The sequence below is a fragment of the Nannobrachium achirus genome, assembly GCF_963921795.1.
Source record: "Nannobrachium achirus genome assembly, chromosome: 12".
Lineage (NCBI taxonomy): Eukaryota > Metazoa > Chordata > Actinopteri > Myctophiformes > Myctophidae > Nannobrachium > Nannobrachium achirus.
In genome coordinates, this window is record NC_137832.1 from 20626342 (window position 1) to 20645981 (window position 19640).

The 19640-nt window shown below is 43.6% G+C and overlaps 1 protein-coding gene across 1 annotated transcript; it reads right to left on the minus strand.

The window, feature by feature from the left end:
• Positions 1 to 502: 502 nt before the first annotated feature.
• On the minus strand, positions 503 to 18469 carry LOC308296143 (TBC1 domain family member 10A-like). The gene is made up of 9 exons (XM_080739297.1): positions 17754 to 18469; positions 14622 to 14721; positions 11052 to 11159; positions 10046 to 10152; positions 9832 to 9946; positions 8455 to 8520; positions 6323 to 6512; positions 5223 to 5377; positions 503 to 3910 (listed from the first exon to the last, which is right to left on the minus strand). The coding sequence occupies exons 1-9, from the start codon at positions 17936 to 17938 to the stop codon at positions 2660 to 2662; spliced, it is 2277 nt and encodes a 758-aa protein (XP_080595423.1). The 5' UTR covers positions 17939 to 18469; the 3' UTR covers positions 503 to 2659.
• Between the last annotated feature and the right edge of the window lie 1171 nt (positions 18470 to 19640).

Sequence of the window (19640 nt, forward strand, 5' to 3'; positions counted from 1 at the left end):
TTGTAGATCGGCTGTTTTAGGGTCAGTTTTAAAATGATAAATACAATACTGGCTTTCAAGCAGTTTCAAGGGGCACACTTGACCCTTCTCAGGGGCACACCAAAGGTCCCCAGCCCAGGCACAGTGGTTGAGAAACACTGAAGTAGGGGACGGCTCAATCTCGCCATCTACTGTTGGACATGGGTACTAACCATGGACAATTCAATAGAAAGCCAGAATGTGAAGGCAGCTGGGTGTCATGATCATCTAAATTAGTGATATCAATTATTCATATTCATGTCTTTGTTTTTTGGAGTAATATCATTATCATGGATTAGATGTGCATTAGTCAAGACTAACAAAGATGGATTCTAAAGTACACGTTTTGATCAAATCTTTATTTATACAAGGCAAACCAACATCTGTGGATTATTTCCTTTCCCGACAGTTATTTGTGGTCTCTCTAGCTACCGTGTTTACTGTATGTTATCTGAAAAAAAGTAATGACCAATCTTAATCCAAATTTTTAAAAAATAGAACTGCAAAAAGGTTTTACCAAGAAAGAGTCCATGTATTCCCAAGGAACAGAGTTGCACTTTTACCCCTAGTGTTACAATGAGAATGATTTAGAAATGTTCCATCTGCAGTTCAAGTAAGTGGTCAATAAAAATGTGTTTTTTTTTTTTTTTTGGAAAATAAATGTCATTACAAAAGAAATGTGTTATTTTACATGTCATATCTACTGTACACACTGAGCACACTGAGCATTAAATTAAAGTAGAATATTGGCAAGACTGGAGGTCTGTGAAACAAGCAACTAAAAAAGTATGCTAGTAAAAAAAAAAGACAATGCAAATGTATCATCAATCACACATTATTGCCATTTATGTTAAGTGCCCTGTACATGCACTAGGCAGCAGTAGCGTTTAGTGGAATGATATACACAAACACACTTACATAAAGCTTGTGCGCATAGGTCAATATCCCTCCTGATTATTTGCCATAATGAAATAACATAATTATGCAACTGACTTGTAAATGTTCAGTTCCCTGACGTCCATATAACACCCTTGAATGGACTGGGGTCAAAAGATTGTCCATCATTTTCTGAAAGCAAAGAAGCTTCAGTGTGCCATCGAGCCTTGCTGGATACAAAACGAATGAAATGAATGGAAAGGCCCAAACACATCCCCCAAAAGCTTCAACAATGAAGTCCCCTCAAGTTTGTACAAATGTATGCATGGTTCATACAGTGGTCATGAATCATTAAAATGACACTGACCGATGTTGGCTTTGGGAATCCTAGCAAAAATATTATAAACACCACAAAAGACTTGGCTCCCAACTCGATGTTTGAGCAAGGTCAGCACCCGTCAGGCTGTCTGCTAGCATTCACCTACTTCCAGAGATGTCAAAGTAATTCTGTGCCCAAATACACACACAGAACGGATTTGCATTTGGCAACGAATCGGCTTCACAGACAGATTCGCTTTTAAGAAGGCCGGAATGTGTCAGATAGTGACAAGTGAGGAATGCCTACTCTTTCTCCTTTACATTTGCCACACTGAAAGCAAGTTATTTCTGCGATTAATGTGGATGGAAGCACCTGGCATCAGAGGACTGGAGTTTGAAGGACTTTGGGATGTTGTCCATCTAAACGACTTAATAGTCAGTCCCATTTATCCCATGGGGTGTTGATGACTGCATACAATATATGCAAGGCATGACAAAACACAAAGTCATCATGTTTTATACTGTCTGGTAAATAAATACTAAACATAACTGACGAGGAACAAGTGTAGTGCAAGACATCATGGCACTATACATCATTTAGGATCAATTACATTTTCAGGCCAACTAATCCAGGAAGCACAACGTTTCATTCAACTATACAAACTATTGAATGCCTGATATAAAAGTTTTATCTGCTGGGGGAAGTTTAGAATGAAGTTCACATTCCATTTATTCTAAGATAACTGACATCAAATGGAACAATAGCCAACTGTTAAGATTTCTTTCTGAGAAGACTGCCTAGGAAGTAGAGGGTAGGCAAGGCTGCCCTCTAGTGGGTTAAAACAGCTTTACTACAATAACAAGTTAAGACATTGTGAGTGGAGTAGTTTTAAAATTGAAATTTGACAGAAAGCATTTGTAGCAGCATTGAAAGCAGAAATGCCCTGCTAGACATTAAATAGCTGAATGCACTGCATTAGACACAAGCAGACATTTAGAAAAATAAGACGACTGTCTATGTGGCATTACTGCTCCATAAGCTCCCCTTTAAAAAAAGTATTAACCTAAACTATTAAATATGTCCAAAAGAAGACTGACATCACTCCCAATGACTCAGTAACATGTCTCCATTGCATATTGAATACTAAGACTTATGGTGTGAATAAAGCTTCAAGAAAAACTAACAGCATTACACACAAATGGTGTCAGCATCCAAAGTAGGTTAAACGCGTAGCACTGATGCTTTACTTTAGTTAGTGTATACCCAAAGTGTTTAGGCGAAAATGGTGTCTGAAAAACAACACACAGAGTAATATCATCCAATTGTCACATACTGGGTTGTGAAAACTTGTCCACCAGAGACCTTGGCATGATAGGCTGGTTACTGGGAGTTTGTGCTGGTGCTTTGTTTCAAACGTACAGTTCCACACTCTGCCCCTAGAGGGACTTACAGGTACGTGTCCTGCTCTGTGCTGCTGAGGCTCTGTGTGGATTTCTGGAGGGGAGACTCTTTCACAAGAGACAGGTCTTTAGGGGGTGGTTGCTCCTGAGGAGGCGAGTCTGTTTGCGGCACAGGCTGTGGCTGGGACTGGGGTTGAGGCTGGGACTCTGACTGGGATTGAGGCTGGGACTGGGATTGAGGCTGGGACTCGGGGGTCTGAGGTTGAGACTGGGGGAACTCAGGCTTTGGCTGGGTCTGGGGGGTTGGAAGCTGTGGCTGGGATTCGGGGGTTGGAATCTGTGGCTGGGACTGTGGGGGTTGAGGTTCAGGCTGTGGCTGGGTCTGGGGGGTTGGAAGCTGCGGCTGGGACTGTGGGGGTTGAGGTTCAGGCTGGGTCTGGGTCTCGGGGGGTGGAAGCTGTGCCTGAGGCTTAGGGGGTTGAGGTTGAGATGGTGCGGGTTGAGGCTGTAGCTGGGTCTGGGGGGGTTCAGGCTGTGGCTGGGAGAGAGGGGGCTGTGGTTGAGGCTGGGAGATGGGGGGCTGAGGCAGTGGCTGGGACTGCGGTTGAGGCTGGGACGGGGGAAGCTGAGGCAGTGGCTGGGACTGCGTTTGAGGCTGGGACAGGGGAAGCTGAGGCAGTGGCTGGGACTGCGTTTGAGGCTGGGACAGGGGAAGCTGAGGCAGTGGCTGGGACTGCGTTTGAGGCTGGGACAGGGGAAGCTGAGGCAGTGGCTTGGACTGCGGTTGAGCCTGGGTCAGGGGGGGTTGAGGCTGTGACAAGGGTTGGGGAAGGGGCTCAGACTGGGGAGGTGGAAGGGACTGGGGTTGGGGAAGAGGCTGGAGTTGGGGAAGAGGCTGGGGTTGGGGAGGAGGCTGAGGAACCTCATGGGCAGCTGGAGGCTGAACTGATGAATCTCTAGGCAGCTGCTGAGGGTCAATAGAAAGTGGGTAAGGATTGGGGATCTCCTCAATAGGTTTAGCAGATTTCTTTATGCTCCTTCTCTTCTTGCTCTTCTCCTCCTTGGTCTTGTCCCCCTTCTTGGAGGGAAGTGGAGGCAGCGAGGGGGCCTCCACCACGATGGTGGGGTTCTGCCTCAGGTCCTGGCGGCGAATCGGCTCAGCCAGCATGATAACCCTGGCACCGTGGAGTCTGGGAGGAGATTTGAAGTTCAGCTCGCCCCGGTTCTTCTTCCACTTCTTCAGTTGGTGGTAATGCTCCCTCTCGACGTCTCGGGCAGACACTGGTACCTCCAGAATCTACACCAGGAGGAGAGCGCATTACTAGATAGATGGATAAACCCTGTATCCACTGACCACTTCCATTTTAACTAGCAGTGTTAAATGGATGCTTGAGGAAGTTGTGATCATCGCTGTAACTACTTAAACATGTAGGACAAGTGCTACATTTTCTCCTAAAATTTCCAACTCCTAAAGTTCAATGCACTGAGGATGAAATCATACTATCTTCACAGAACTAACAACATGTCACAGAGCACCATGTCCATTTGAATTAATGACAAATGGAAACTAGTAGAAGGCTTCCTGGTGGATCTCACATATGAAAACGTTTCCAAGATGAACAGCCCTTTCTGGAAAAGAAACTTTCAGTAACCTTTCAATTTTGCTCCTAATCTGAACTTGGTCAGTAAATGCCAAAGGCCCGGGGCTGGTGTAGATACATGGTCCCTCCCAGTAGGAATTGCCTTCCCAATAAGGGAGTCTATTGTCAGTCTGGACAGACACTTTATACAAAGCCTTGGACAGGAACCAGACGCTGTCCAGCCACCATTCTGCTCAGTTTGACTCTGTATCACTTTAACTTACACTCCAAGACCCTCCTCTATTCCGCCGCTCTCTGGATGTCTGAATAGCTATTGTTCTAGGGGGAAACACAATGTCCATCATTAGGGGCCATGAGGCTCTATTGATTACATCATAAGATAAAGGAACCAAAGGAGGCAGTCGATCAGTTTCAAGAGGCCAGAATTGGTTAAGAGAGAACTAGTCTCGCGAGGCCAGACTGTTGCCTCCGCGATTTGGGCAAATGCTCCCGGCATACAGTCTAGCAAACGGAAATAGAAACGATGTGTGTGAGATAAAGCGGATGTGACGCAACCGCTCCCTTGGTGCAGTAGCAATAACATGTCCTACTGGAATCGTTGTCTCCTTTCAACATTTCTGGGGGCGTTATTTCGTCTTTCTCTGCTGTTATTGGTGTTACCTCCATGATGTTTTCAAACGTTTTCTGAAACTATACACCCATAACAAGAATAGGCCGCTCGAATGACTTTGTCTGAGCTATTGTGTTTCTGTTATGTTTCCAATGGGACTACAGTTCAGTGCAGCAGTGGCTACTTCCGATACTCGCCGTTCGGGTGCTGCCGTTCCAGACTCTATATAGCATTCGGAGATTGTGGAATAGTTGTCTGGCTACGCGAGACTAAGAGAGAACCAATTCCACTGTGAATTACTATATATATATATTTATTTTTCCAATACACACAAATAGTTTTCAGCCAAAATAGCCTTTTCAGCCTCTTGTATTGCGTATCACAACAGCTTTTCTTACCTCTCGAACCATGAAGCCTTCTTGCATGTATCGTGGCTCTATGGCCCTGAGTAGCTCCATAGTTTCATACTGGCCCTGGCATGCCTTAAGCTTCTCACGAGTCCCCAGCATCGACTTCAGCAGCACCAGACCCACACGGAAGATTATCTTCACTCCTAGGTGATGGGGAGTACAGTACACAGCAAAATCAGTGTTAGTCTGAGAATACAATGAACCATTTGCCATTACTAGACTTGAACACTGAGTGAGAATATAGCTGTGCAGAACTTGGGTCACTGAACTTGAAATTGGGAAAGTGATTTTTGAGCGATGTTCCTGGAAGGAACTAAGCTCCTTCTTGCTTTGTCCATTTGTCCAAAGTTTGTTGTACGCCCAGGCCGACATCTGGCCTATATCTTTGCACAAAGCGCCCAAAGTTTGTTGTACACCCAGGGTCACTTTGGCCAAGCTTCTCTGGACACTTATATGAAATTAACTCATAAATAGCACTGCTCTCTTCACACTAGATGTGATTTTAATTTAGCAAATATGTGTTGATTTTAAAATGTAAAGTTACAATCATTAAGTGTCTCTTTCTCCCATTAGAGAGATGTAATTGCAACAATGTCTGAAGTACCATAAAGAGGTTTCAAATTACTGAATGATTTTGTCAACCAGTAGGTGTCCTACCTGACACCAGGTCTACATTTCTCATTATAAGAGTATGGAGGAGACCACCTCCAACCACTGCAGAGGTACTAGTTATAGTATTTACATACTCTATCATATATAGATTAGATACAAATAATGTTTTCTTTATTAAAATAAGTTCCAGATTGTAGCTTTAAGTTCCTTTGAATGTTTTCAAACATTTTCTGGCAGTTTCTTGCTTATGTCCAGAAACAAGAAACTGAACGAAGGCAGAGAAGAAGAAAGATAGAACACTTAGGTACCCATACACAAGATGTAACAATAAAGAAACCTTGAACAGCCAGGACATTTCTATCATGTGTTTGATGCACTTTCCGGTCAGCTGACAGTGCACCACATAATTCAACAAGTCACCTTAACTTCAGAAAACTGCCAAGTTGCAGCAGCAGATATGGTTTCCTTCTTCTTACCATCGCAGAGGAACATGTCCCAGACGCGCAGCACAGAGGCCCAGGGCAGGGTTCTAGAGAAGGCACACATGAACCACTCTGTCATGTAGAGAATGGGGTCTATCTTGTGCTTCTCCAGATGGCGGTAGGATAGCGGGGAGATGCGCCGCAGCAGGGCAAACAGGATCTCTCCATCCAACTGTATAGCTTCCTAAAAGGGAAAGTGGGAAAATCTTAATACTAAAGACAGGAAGAAACGTTTAATTAAGTTCTAGCTTGTACACGACAAATTCCATCTCCTGGCAGTTAAATACACCCAGTAGGTTAGCCAATCAGTAGTAGCTCTGCCAATCAGAGCTTATTGATTAGGTTTAGGGACATGGGTGAGGTTAAGGCGGGGGTCAGCAACCCGTGGCTCTAGAGCCGCATGCGGCTCTTTAGCACCACCCTAGTGGCTCCCTGGAGCTTTTTCAAAAAAAAAAAGTTTTTTGTTTTAACGATTTTTTTATCGTCACTGTCGGTCAGAAATCTTGTATCTCCAAGTTTCAAATGTGTATGTTTTTTTTTCGCAAAGTAAAGCCCTGCTTCATCATACAAGACTGACGCACAAAAGTAGTGAAAACAGCAGATCTACAAGCACACAACGCCTCGCGGTGCGAGGCGTTGTGTGCTTGTAGATCGGCTGTTTTCACTAGTTTAGTTCATTTTTTTAATGATAAATACAAAACAAAGTTTTGGACATACAAGGTTTCCACCCGACAACGACGATATATAAGGTATTTATAATTTTTTGCGGCTTCAGACAGATTTGTATGGGGTTTTTTGGTCCAATATGGCTCTTTCAACATTCTGGGTTGCTGACCCCTGGGTTAAGGTAACCGCCTTATGCCTCGCACACACAGCATTGTCAGATGGTCATCAGATCACTGTGCCGTTCACACACTACTGTCTTGAAATCGGGTGTCTTAAGTCGCTGTGGTTTCCAGAATGCACGACTCATCATCGACAGGGTATCACACACCGGCAAGAGATTTCACAAGGATCATGCAACATACAGACGCAATATGCAGACCTGCAATATTCATTTCTTTGTACTATATTTTAAAGTCATTTCATCCTATATTTGATTGCTTATTGTCATTCATGTTTACATATCAAAAACAAGAATCAAAATCACCGAAAGGTAGCACATCTCAAAGTACTTTATTGGCACACACCAATAAACTCAACGCTTACGGGCCAAGTGCCTTCATCAGAGGCTCTGATTCTACACAGCCTGATTGAAAAAAAAAAAAAAAAAAAACGTTCTACAAACTCTGCACAACCAGCAGACTTGCAGTCCAATGTTTGGACAAAAGAGCTTCAAAAGGCAATTCATGCCCAATAATATCCGTCTCACCTGACTAGCAGTCAGATGAGTTTTTTTTTAACGAAGATATTTTTGGGGGACTTTTTTGCCTTTATTGATAGGTATACAGTACTGTAGGTTGACAGGAAATGAGGAGAGTGATTGGGGGGGGCTGACAAGCAGCAGAGGTCGTCGGGAACTCGGGATCGGGACTCGAACCCATGACAGTCAGGCCGGTTTAACAGCCTAGGTGCCTGGACCACTACGATTAAATGTTGGTTACCTGATTTCTTTTTAAATGCATTTTTGCATCGTGGCTAGGAGTTGTGCGCCCTCCTCCTTCACAACATTATCTGCCGTGGTCACCACCTCATCAACGCTCCCTCCCGTTTGCGAGATCATTGGGGCCAAAATCTTGTAGTACTGTGAACTCGGCATAGAGGAAGTACTGACTGGGTTTCTCAAGGCAAAAAACTCCCTTCTCACCGATTCAATGGGAGCTTATAGTTTGCTGTAAAATATTTTCTGTGTTCTCTCAATGAAGTTGTGTTTAGTTGCACTATTGCGACAGAGGAAGGAGATGGGACATGGATTGAAAGCTGATTGAAAGGAAGTACAGCTCACAGCCTCTACTGTGCCAATCTCGCAAACCTGTATAGTATCACTTTAAAATGAGCGAATCTATTATCACAGCATTATGGGTTTGCATACATACAGTGTATTTATCCAAATGATCTAGTGATATTGACAATAGCAACTGCCAAAGCTATCCCATATGCGTGTAGTACAAGTGTTTCAATCTTACCAGGCCAGGACTATAGTATCCAGGAAGATATTTCTCACAAATCTGGACCAGACCCCAGAAGGCATCCTGAGGGGGGGAAAAAAACACACATGATGTCAGTAAAACATAGCAGAAAAATTCCTTTAATGGGACATTTCTTTCTTGCAACAATGGGAATTTAAATTTGGTTTAAACAGCAGAGGGAAAGATAGGTATGTTATACTGTATGCTCCAACAGTGAATCTCATTTTACATGATGACTACATCTTCACTTGAAATGTTAAAATGACATGGAGGCCAATATGAAACAAACCATAACCGTAAATAAGAAATATGTGTATCAAGTTTTGAAAATGTCTACAATATCATAGCACCTACTAAGAACAGCTTAAACCATTAAAGCCAGGAATGCAATGTAATTTTAGACTTTCTATGGCTATTCAAAAATATCAGATATACAACTACTGATTTAAGGCAGGAACACATTGTAGAATATGGAAGTGGTCGGGGACTCATCGGATTGTAAAACACAAAAAACTAATTATATTAGATTTACCCCCATTGATTCCGGATGGGGAACCAAATGCATTCGGGTCCCCATCCGGAATCAATGGGGTACATTTATTGTAATCAAGTTATTGTCTTAGGAATGCGACAAATACAAAAGAAATTATTGAACTCGAGTCTCCATGGCATGAGTAAACAATAGAAAAAAGTCAATTTGGGGGTGAACTACTCCTTTAAAGTATTTCACACTATACGAGTGTCTTTCTTGAAATCGGCTGTCATAATAAATATCGTTGTGGTTTTCATTACACGATTGATCCCCGAGATGGGATCACACATTGCACAACATTTGTACCGGGGGCTGCCTGTTTATTTAGAATTTAGAAATTAGAATTTTGACACGATTCTATAAGTGTCTTTTGAATCCTTCGAAGGTTTTTTGAAAAACCCATGTTTCTATGTCAGCAATCTGGACAGCCATCGTCAAAGAAAAGGTCCTTTTCACTTAACTGGAGCTCAGTTAGTCTGTTCTTGAGAGACTACTATGTCAGTGGTTCTCAAACGTTTTCATGTGAAGGACCCCCAAACTGATATTTATTTGGCCACGGACGCGCATCTCAAAATATTTAGTTCCAGGGACCCCCCAGAAGCAAAATTTGAGTTACAAACGTTCGCTTTGAAAATACATATATTCAAAGATTTGCTAATATTTTCACGACTTTTTCAAAAATAGCAGATCTAGAAGCTTGCAGCGTGGCACTCGGTGCCACGCTGTGAGCTTGTATATCTGCTATTTTTCACTGGTTAAAGCATTCAATAATTCTAGGCCTAAATGGGTTAATGCATATCAAACTGGGTGCCCTTGAAATGAAAAGGGGTTGAGGATCGTACCTCAGCAGGCATGTGCATGAGCAGCACAGCAGCAATGGGAGCCTGAGCCTGGCAGTAGCCCTCCTCTGGTCTGAACAGAGTGTAGGCCTTAAGAACACGAAACAGGTCCTGCTGCCTGTGTGTGGGGAAAAGCGCACACACAAAACAAAATGAATGATGTCACACAGGACTTTGCGATAAACTCTGTGTGGGATAAAGACAGAGCACAACTGACCCGTGGCCTCCTCGTGACACAAACATCTCGTGGAAAGGAAACTGACGGTGCAGGTCCTTCTCTATCACATCCACCCACTTGGGGTCTCCTGCCTGGTTATCTAGCTCCTGAGAAAACAAACGGAGAAGACCGTGTGAGCCATAAATTACTAGGGCTGTCACGATTATGACATTTTACATGACGATTAATTTTCTCTCAAATAATTGCCATTAACGATTTAATTGTGTTTTTGTCGTTGACAATTACATTTCTGTTAGGCTTTTAGGCTTTGAAGTTACACGTGGTAGATATGACACATAAGCTAAATATACAAAGAAATTACTGACATATTTGACAACTTTATACTTAAAAAATAACATTGATAGTGGAAATAGTCGATCTACAAGCTCACAAAGCGTCGCGATGTGACGCGTTGTGAGCTTGTAGATCTGCTATTTCCACTATTTTTGACATGGAAACGATTATGACGATTATGAAAAATAATCACGAATATGTCAAATAATCACGATTAGACGATTATGTAATAATTGTGACAGCCCTATAAATTACGTGTTGCGTGTAAGTGAAGTCACTTTGATATAAACCAAGGGGGAAAACGACTTTCTTCAGAAATTCTGTTAAGAATCGATATCGTAGGAAAATCGAAAACAGAGGCAAACTAGGTGCTCAAAGGAGGTAGCAGCAAAGTTGAAAATGTGTGGTGGGGATTTCCTAGGAAATCATTGGGGATGACAAAGCAAAACCAGTTTCACTTTATTTCTTAGTACAAAGTGAAATCAAAAGCAAATGACTGCATAAGAAACAGTGTTAACACTGCCGTGATAATGGCATAATGAATATCTACCACGGTTAAAATAAAAATCCCCATCTGACCACAATATTCTTCAGAATACCCTGCATGGCCACAATGACTTTCACTAACTGAAATGTAGAGAGCAAAACAGACAGAGTACACAAACAGTGCTGTAAAGGGGAAGTGAGAATGTCAGTTGTTTGCTTTACGGACCTGAAACTTCCCTTGGTTCTGCTCCCTCTTCACCTTGCCCCCGGAGAGGTAGAGCCAGGCACGGCCGCGCAGGGCAGGAGGGATGCCTTTCTGGCAACGCAGTCTCACCTGGGACACCGAATGACAAACACACAAGCTCAATGAGTTCAAAACTGTAGTAAAACATATTTTCTACATCCTCTGGTTCTTTACCAATGACTTCTCTTCCATAATGATTATTATAAAGGATTTGTCTATGACTTTCTGTAGACCCTTGTATTCATTACTATGAGTAACTATCAAAGTTCGAGAACCATAAAGCATACTCTAGTATTGTACTCAAGCACCAGCTAAATGCCTATGAAATTTGTAAATGTTAAACTAGCAATGACTTGTCAATCACTGTGTTCTGTTTTAGATGTTTATTTTGTTGTTCGATTCTCTTGATGTTTGTAGGCCTGTAAAGTGTGGCCGTACCTGACTGATTGGCCAAATGTTGCCTAGTCGACTGGTAGTCGAATAATGACCCAAATTAAGTACAAATAAAAATTTAAAATGCATTATTCAAATTGGAACCGAGATTGCGCTCAGTTGAATCATGCAAAAAAGGATAATTTCATTTGGGCTGTCTAAGTCATACTCCCTTGATCGATTAGTCAACCATTCGACTAATTGAGGTCAGGCCTACTGTATAGCCTACGTAATAAAAGCCTTATCTACACCAAAAAGACAACTGTAATGCAATGCAGTCATCTTAACTCACCCTTTAACCACAAGCAAATTGAATATTTATATTATTTTATTTATTGTTATTTATGTTGACATGTGCAGCCAGAGAAACTCCTTGTACATCTTCTACTTGGCGAATAAAGCCTCTGGTTCTGATCACTTGTGTGACTGCATCAACACCAGCCTTATCATATTCCCCTGCTTTAGACCGCAGTGCAACTATACATCATAACCATATCCGTGAAATTATTGCTGTAGAATAGATTTTCCCTGCAGCACTTTTGTTATGGGAGAGTGTATTTTGCAGGTCTTTCAGTCCGAGAGTATCAAAAAGGCAACAGGGTTAGGGCAGCGGAAGCTTGTGATTGGCTGCGCGGAGGTGACGAAAGTCGGGGGGACGGAGATAAACCTAAAGCTAACCGTAACCCTAACCTCAGTAAAACTAACGCTGGTGAATGCTAACCTGGTGAAATGCTAACCTGCAGACGGACGGACCCACGGGAGGTCGTCTCCATCTTAACCAAGTTTCTTTTTTGATACACTCGGTCCGACTGAAAGACCTGCAAAAATCTCCCCTTTTGTAAGGCTCTGGCATAAAAGAGGAACTCTGACCTCATCAATGCCCACGCCCTGAACTACTGGGATAGAGCACCACCCTGCTACCACGGAAACCCAGCTTTCACAAGGTTACTTGAACACACCGCCTGAAAACTGCGGCCTGGAGGAATCGCACTTACAGTATAATAACCTCGCATTCCGCCCCTTCTCTTCTAGTTTGTTTTCTCTGACATAATACTGGCACTCTTCCACAAGGAGATCACGTCATCCTGGCTGTGCCATGTCATGCAAGAACGGAGCCCTAGTACTAACACAGCAGGCACAGAGGTGAAAAAAGCCACTTCAACAGCATATGGTCATTGTCGAGTGGAAACCTTGTCAAAACAGTTTGTTTTGTATTTATCATTTCAAAATAGCAATCTACAAGCACACATTGCCTTGCACCGCGAGGTGTTGTGTGGTTGTAGATCTGCGATTTTTACTAGTTTTGTGCAACAGTCTTGTATGATGAAGTAGGGCTTTGCTTTACGAAAGAATTTACACATTTGAAACTTGAGTTACAAGGTTTCTGAACGACAGTGACGATAGGCAGCTGAAAACCTCAAAAATGCTTAGTGGCTTGAAAAGGTTCAAAGAAAAGTTCAATTAAATGTTATATTATTTTCTTTCCTGTACTCCTATAACTTTAAGGGGAGTGTGAGCTCCCTTGGAAACTAGAGACCATCTGGCGATGGGATCACATCAGCCAATCCGGTGCAATGGAACACATGACACAAGAGAAGTGAATTTGTTTAAAAGGTGAGCTCGACGACCAGATGTATTCAATATGCCTAACCATCCTCTCTTGGTCAATCTGTAACATGTTAAAATTGACATCGACCACAGCCATCTTTGAACTACACACATGCAAAGTTTCATGGCTGCATCTTGTGATGCCATTGCCGCCTTGCCGCCATCTGTCCACACAGACATATGGAGGACAGAGTACATCAACCTGTCAAGCGAAATGCCCACAGGCACAACACCAAAGGTAGCTACACTGATCTCATTTCCCCCCAGATTGGGCACAAACATGGGGAGGAATGAATTCTACTATTATCCCACCAAAATGTGGAATGCCAGCCATCAAAAGTGCGACTCCCTACCCTTTGCCATAAAAGATCAATATTAAAAACAGAGGGGGTAATATTTCTTGATCATTTCTTGTTGCGACCATAGGTCGTATACGGACGTTGGACGGGTAACGCCTGACACTGTGGTTCCCTGCCCTGACACATCACTGTCTTGGCCATCTGTACAGTGTGGCACAGAGTCACAGTGATGTGGACATCAGGGATGTCGATATATGGGCATAAAAGGGACAGAGTCACAGTAATGTGGACATCAGGGATCTCAGGATTTGGTTCCCCTGTCATCCCAGGGGATCTGTGGACCCAAGGGATTTGTTCCCCGGGGATCATCACAGGGATCTCCATATATGGGCATAAAAGGGAGAGTCTGTCTGTCTGGGTAACGCTTGTCTTTTTTGCTGATTGACCCAGGGGAACCAAATCCCTTTTATTGCCATATATGGAGATCCCTGTGATGCCAGGTGAACCAAATCCATTTGGCCAGATGGCCAAGACATGGCGCGACCTCGCCCTTTGTCGCCCCGAGGTGTCTTACTGGTAAAGTATTGTCTTTATTATACGTTTTGATGAATTGAATACATAGGACCACCCCTCTGGGCTTTTTGTGTTATCTTTTTAGCATTATTGTATAACTGCATGCATACAATCTTACATTAACTTAAAAACAGGCATATAAATATGCCTGCTGTGAGAACAGACTGCACACCAACATCCCGTATTAAGCCTCGGAGCTCTAATGTGTGTTGGTGCAGCCACACCCAGACACTAAGACTGACAATTTGTATGTGTGGGGTGACTTGAGATAATGGAATGGGTCATGTCATGCCCTGGTGCTGCTGACTCATGGAAATGAGATGAAGTCGGTGTTCAATGTTTAGCTGAGATCCATTTGCACAAGAACCAGCTAGACGAGCATGGATTCAAACACTCCACACACACACGCACTAAACCTTGTACAAACACTGTGGGCACTTTGGGCTCTATTATTAGTTAGGATTGGTTGTGCTATGAATGATTCATAAACACAATACTATCAAGACACCAGTAAACAGGGTTGATTACTATCAGAAAACGTCTCCAAATGCTCCACTATTATCCACAATCAAGTACCACCCAAGGTACAAAAATAAAATCCCCGGGCCGTGCGACTGATGAGTCGATATTTTGCTCACACCTTGCTGTGTCTTTTGATCATCCACTTGTCCCAGTGGCTGAGCATGTCCAGCCATTTCACCTCCCTCTGCCTCAGTACTGCGGGAGGAACGTCCTGAGCCCTGGAGAGACAATACAGAGGCCAATTCCATTTGAGAATACTGTACACCAAACAAAAGAACACTTATGTTGTTTATTCAGTGGGAGGAGGGGGGGTAATTACACAAACCATTCATACATTTATTTGACCATCACTCTGTTGAACTGTCATCTCTGCTCAGAAATTAAGCCACACTAGGGCTGTCGTGCGGTGCCCCACCTACTTGAATGTGTGCATGACAGGACAAGAAGTGTTATTGAGAAATGCAGCGTTTTAGCATTGGCTTGTGTATAAGGCTGACACATATACTGTGGTTTAAAATTAACTGCAAAGACTTGTTCTCAATCTAAAACAAAACAACAACAACAGGGCTCAATGATAGGTTTGCTTTGATCACAAACTAAACAAATCTCAATTCAAAGAGCTACGTATAGTCGGGATGGGCCCATGCCATGAATTTAAGTTTGTTGTTACGATTAATGTTAAACAGATCCACGAAAAAGCCCTGAATGCCAACTTGTCTCAAACAGGAAAAGAAAATGTAAGGGTAGCCTAACCTATATTACAACTGAAGCCCATTTCTCAACTAAGCTATATAATTATATGATCAGCAAAAGCCTGTAATTGTAGAGTATGAGACGTCTTCAAAGTGAGCATTTTCTTTTACTTGGGAGTCGGGACAACCCTCTTTCTTCTAAATGAGGCAGTCTACATTATGGATCTGTCTTGTGCACTAAGAATCTAGCTCCAGCTTTGCATAAGCTTAAAGAATGATGGCTTTTGGTAATTTACAATTGCCACACAAGCTGAAAGGAAGCCCTGGGTTTGTGTCTACCTATAAAACCACAAGAGGCTCTCCAGTTGAGTGGCACCAACGCAGTGGCCTGAAGCCTGCCAAAACTCCAGAAAACAGGAAGCACCCAGCCAGCCAGTGCTTGGCACAATTTTCAGTCATTTCTTCCACTCTTTCAGCATTGCACTGTAGGCTGCAGGGCCTGAGAGCAAGTTAGAAGAAAGGGAAGCTTTCTTCTTCAGTCTTACTGTAAGTTGCCTTTGAAGCAATGAATGAATATGATTGTGACAATGCAACTTGTTTGTTTTTGGTTTTCTTTGCTTCGTCAATTTTTTGCAGAGACTAAAGAGGAATTTATAATATTTACATAATATGACAGCCATGTCAAAAGGAAAGATTATTGCGACCGTAGGTCGCAGTTACTTGCACACTATCCAAACCTCCACCGGCTGTCCCTCCGTCACTCCCTCCGTCACTCCCTCCGTCACTCCCTCTGTCACACGTCACACGTCACACTTTTGCCCTGCTCATATCTCTGCAACCGTTGCCCCGATCCATGCCAGATTTTGCACACACACTCCTTGCCTGCCAAACTACAACCTCCAAGGACCCCCGGAGTTTCGGGGACCCCCAGGTCCCTGGGGGACCCCCAGGTGTAAAAAATTACCAAATGTGCAAAAATGACCAAATGACCACCCCAACGGGGCTGCTCACGGGGCATTCCCGGGGACCACCCACTCCTGGTGCTCCAGAACGGATGCAAAAGTGGTGGCGCCTCCGTCACTCCCTCTGTCACACGTCACACGTCACACTTTTGCCCTGCTCATATCTCTGCAACCGTTGCCCCGATCCATGCCAGATTTTGCACACACACTCCTTGCCTGCCAAACTACAACCTCCAAGGACCCCCGGAGTTTCGGGGACCCCCAGGTCCCTGGGGGACCCCCAGGTGTAAAAAATTACCAAATGTGCAAAAATGACCAAATGACCACCCCAACGGGGCTGCTCACGGGGCATTCCCGGGGACCACCCACTCCTGGTGCTCCAGAACGGATGCAAAAGTGGTGGCGCCCCCAGTGGAGGACCCCCTGCCACTGCAGCTCACATAAAATGCCGTAACTCGGGCTAGGAGCGACCGGGAGAGCCGGGGCCGGTACCTATTCGTCCGCCTTGGCGGCGAGGAGACCCCACCCCTCATTTCTCACATGGCCCTCTAGCGCCACCATGAGGCCGATTCAGATTTTGCCCTAAAATCACGAAAATCACTACACAGTATGTCTACACTCATGTCAACAACATGGATCAGGAAGATTTTGGAAAAACACATTTTTGCTCTATTTATGGAGATAAGCGACCAACGGTCGCTTATCTCCCGATTAGGGAGTCTTACTGGTATATTTTTGTTTATTTCAAAAGTATGAATATCCAACATGTTTATGTTAAAGTGCATCAGAATTACATTTTATACAGTAGCCCTGATACAGGGCCATTGGTCACACGTTTTATCAATACTGTGATAGGGGCTAATTTGACAGCAATGCACTGGATTCAGAAACACGTTTACAACCTGGGTAACATAAGAAATACGGTTTAATGGAAGGTGTTTACAGCCTTTTATATGCTTGTTATCATGAAAGGTCAAACACGAGCATAAACAATAAGCAATGTGCCACGCAGCTTTTAGGAGACACGAAGGACAGTCAGTGGAGATACAGGGAGGTGACACAAGTTGGCTTTCAGAACTCTGAGGTAATGCATCTCGCACACGCATAGCATTGGTTCTCAAAGTGGGGTTTGGGGACCCCCCGGGGGTCCTTGAGGGAGTTCCAGGGGTCCCCAGCTAAATGATTGTTAGGAACCAAATGGACCCTTATGGGATTGGGTATGTAACTCACTAGAGTGTACAAATGCAACCAAATGGACCCTAAGTTTGGTTTCATTTGTACACTCTCAAAGAGTTAAATTAACATTGCTTCTACAATATAAATTGGGGATAGAAATGCCATTAAATGGGGGTCCGTTGCCTAATGAATGTCAAATTGGGGGTCCCTTAAATTAAAATGGTTGAAAATCACTACTAGAGCTGTAAAAACAAAATCTCTTATGAGGGTCCCTGAGCATATCTTTTCAACTGGGGGTCCGCGGGCTAATAAGTGTCCATTTTTGGGAAACCTCTACATGAAAAAGTTTGAGAACCACTGGTATATAGCTACACACAGGCAATCAATCACTGCTTTGCAGAGTTGTGGTAGTGAACTTACGATTCTTCTGAGTACTGCTGAGCCCCGCCGATGAATCCGTATTTGTCGGTGTGTCTGTCACTGGTGAACCCGTTTATCTCAGAGTCGGATCCCAGGGAACTCTCATCATCCATGTGACTGCTGCTTATAGTCCTGATGCTCCTGGTGTCCACCGAATCACGGCGGCCGTTCTCTATTTTGGCCATGGTATCTTATATCTTGGTTAGCCTGACTGACTGTCTGCTAGCTCGCTGTTGACAGCTGAAAGTCAACAACTATTTCTCGGTCTGCGACGTCGACTCGCACCACATTGCCATGTTTTTGTTATTTTTCTTCGACGCCAAACGTCCTGACTGACACCTTGACCGGGCCAACTACATTTAGCGTACAGCTTACAACCTATTAGACATAACGCGAAAGATAACAGTGTGACAGTTTGCCAAATAAAGGAGGTACGACACGCAGCAGGGCTGGTCTGCTAGCTAGCTGGGCTAACTTCGCTGCTAAAGTCATAGGGAGTTAACGTTAGCTAGCTAGCTAACGTATCGTCAGCTAATCTTGTCAAAACGGTCCAGTATTATGTCGTCTGGGCTGTCAGCAAGCTAAACGCTACATAATCAACTAGTTAACAAGACCAAGCAGTCCAGACATAATCCCATTCCCTGCCAACAAAAGTTTACAAAGCTAACGCTCCTAGCCTGATTCCGTCATTCCGAGACGGGCTGGACCTTTTTAATACATCCATGGGCTGCCTGCTGGCAGATGTGGGGGTTATACAGAAGGTGGCGACCCGTCGAATACGGCGACTCCAGATGTCGCTTATTCGCCGGGAAAGACAGTTTGGTTGTCAGGGCAGGCTCAGCTCAGCTCTCGCAAGGGTGAAAACTGGTGAAACACGAAAGTAATAAGAAGAATGTAGAAACTTAACGTTATATTTAGTATTTAAATACAACTACAGTCGTAGGAGGCTTGCACAAAATAATTTAACATGCGTACACACCTGTGTCAAAGTTAGTTGAATTGGTTTAATTTGACACGAGTTTATCATGTCTTGCTAAAAAGGTCAAAGGACCAAGTCTTATATTTTAATCATTTACAACTTACTGTGTCATAAATGAACAGACTACAGCGACAGAGATAGACAGGTCACCAATTCCGTCGTAACCTCACTGTCGAGACGTTTAAACAGTAGTGTACTACTCATCTAACTTGGGATTGGTTATCCTAACGGGCCACAAGGAGGCAACGTATCTACACCATAGCTCAATGATCCAACACAGTACACACGTTCATATTTTCCTTCAATATCACTGTAGATATGTTGCCTTCGTGTGGTAGAGCCGGGGGAATGCAGCACTGGATTCAATTCAGCAGCGAAGTGTGATGTCACTTCCGTGAAATGGCGTGAAATGTCGCCCTCTACGGGGTTCATGCTGGTATTGTTTTGTATTCAAATCGCCATTGAGGAATTTGCGATCACCGCATATAAGAACTGTGTTAAAAATATAAACACACCATGTGCGCGGACATGCTCTCAGCGACAGTCTGTCCCAGACACGAGTGTCTCTCTGTAGTTTCCAACATTTAGGACAGTGTTGATTACATTTTCTCTGACATCAGGCTATATCAGATATGAATGAATATCATAAACTATGCAGAACCCCCCCGCTGACAGAAACGCGCACACGGTGTGTTTATTTTTTTAACACAGTCCTTATATGCGGCAATCGCAAATTTCCCAATGGCGATTTGAATACAAAACAATACCAGCATGAACCCCCTAGAGGGCGTCATTACGCACAAATGACGACATGGCTTCGTTTCTCTATAGTTGACAGAAACAATTAATCCTATCTAGTCAATATGCCCTTACACATGATTAAGAAACAAAACGTGTTAATTCATAGT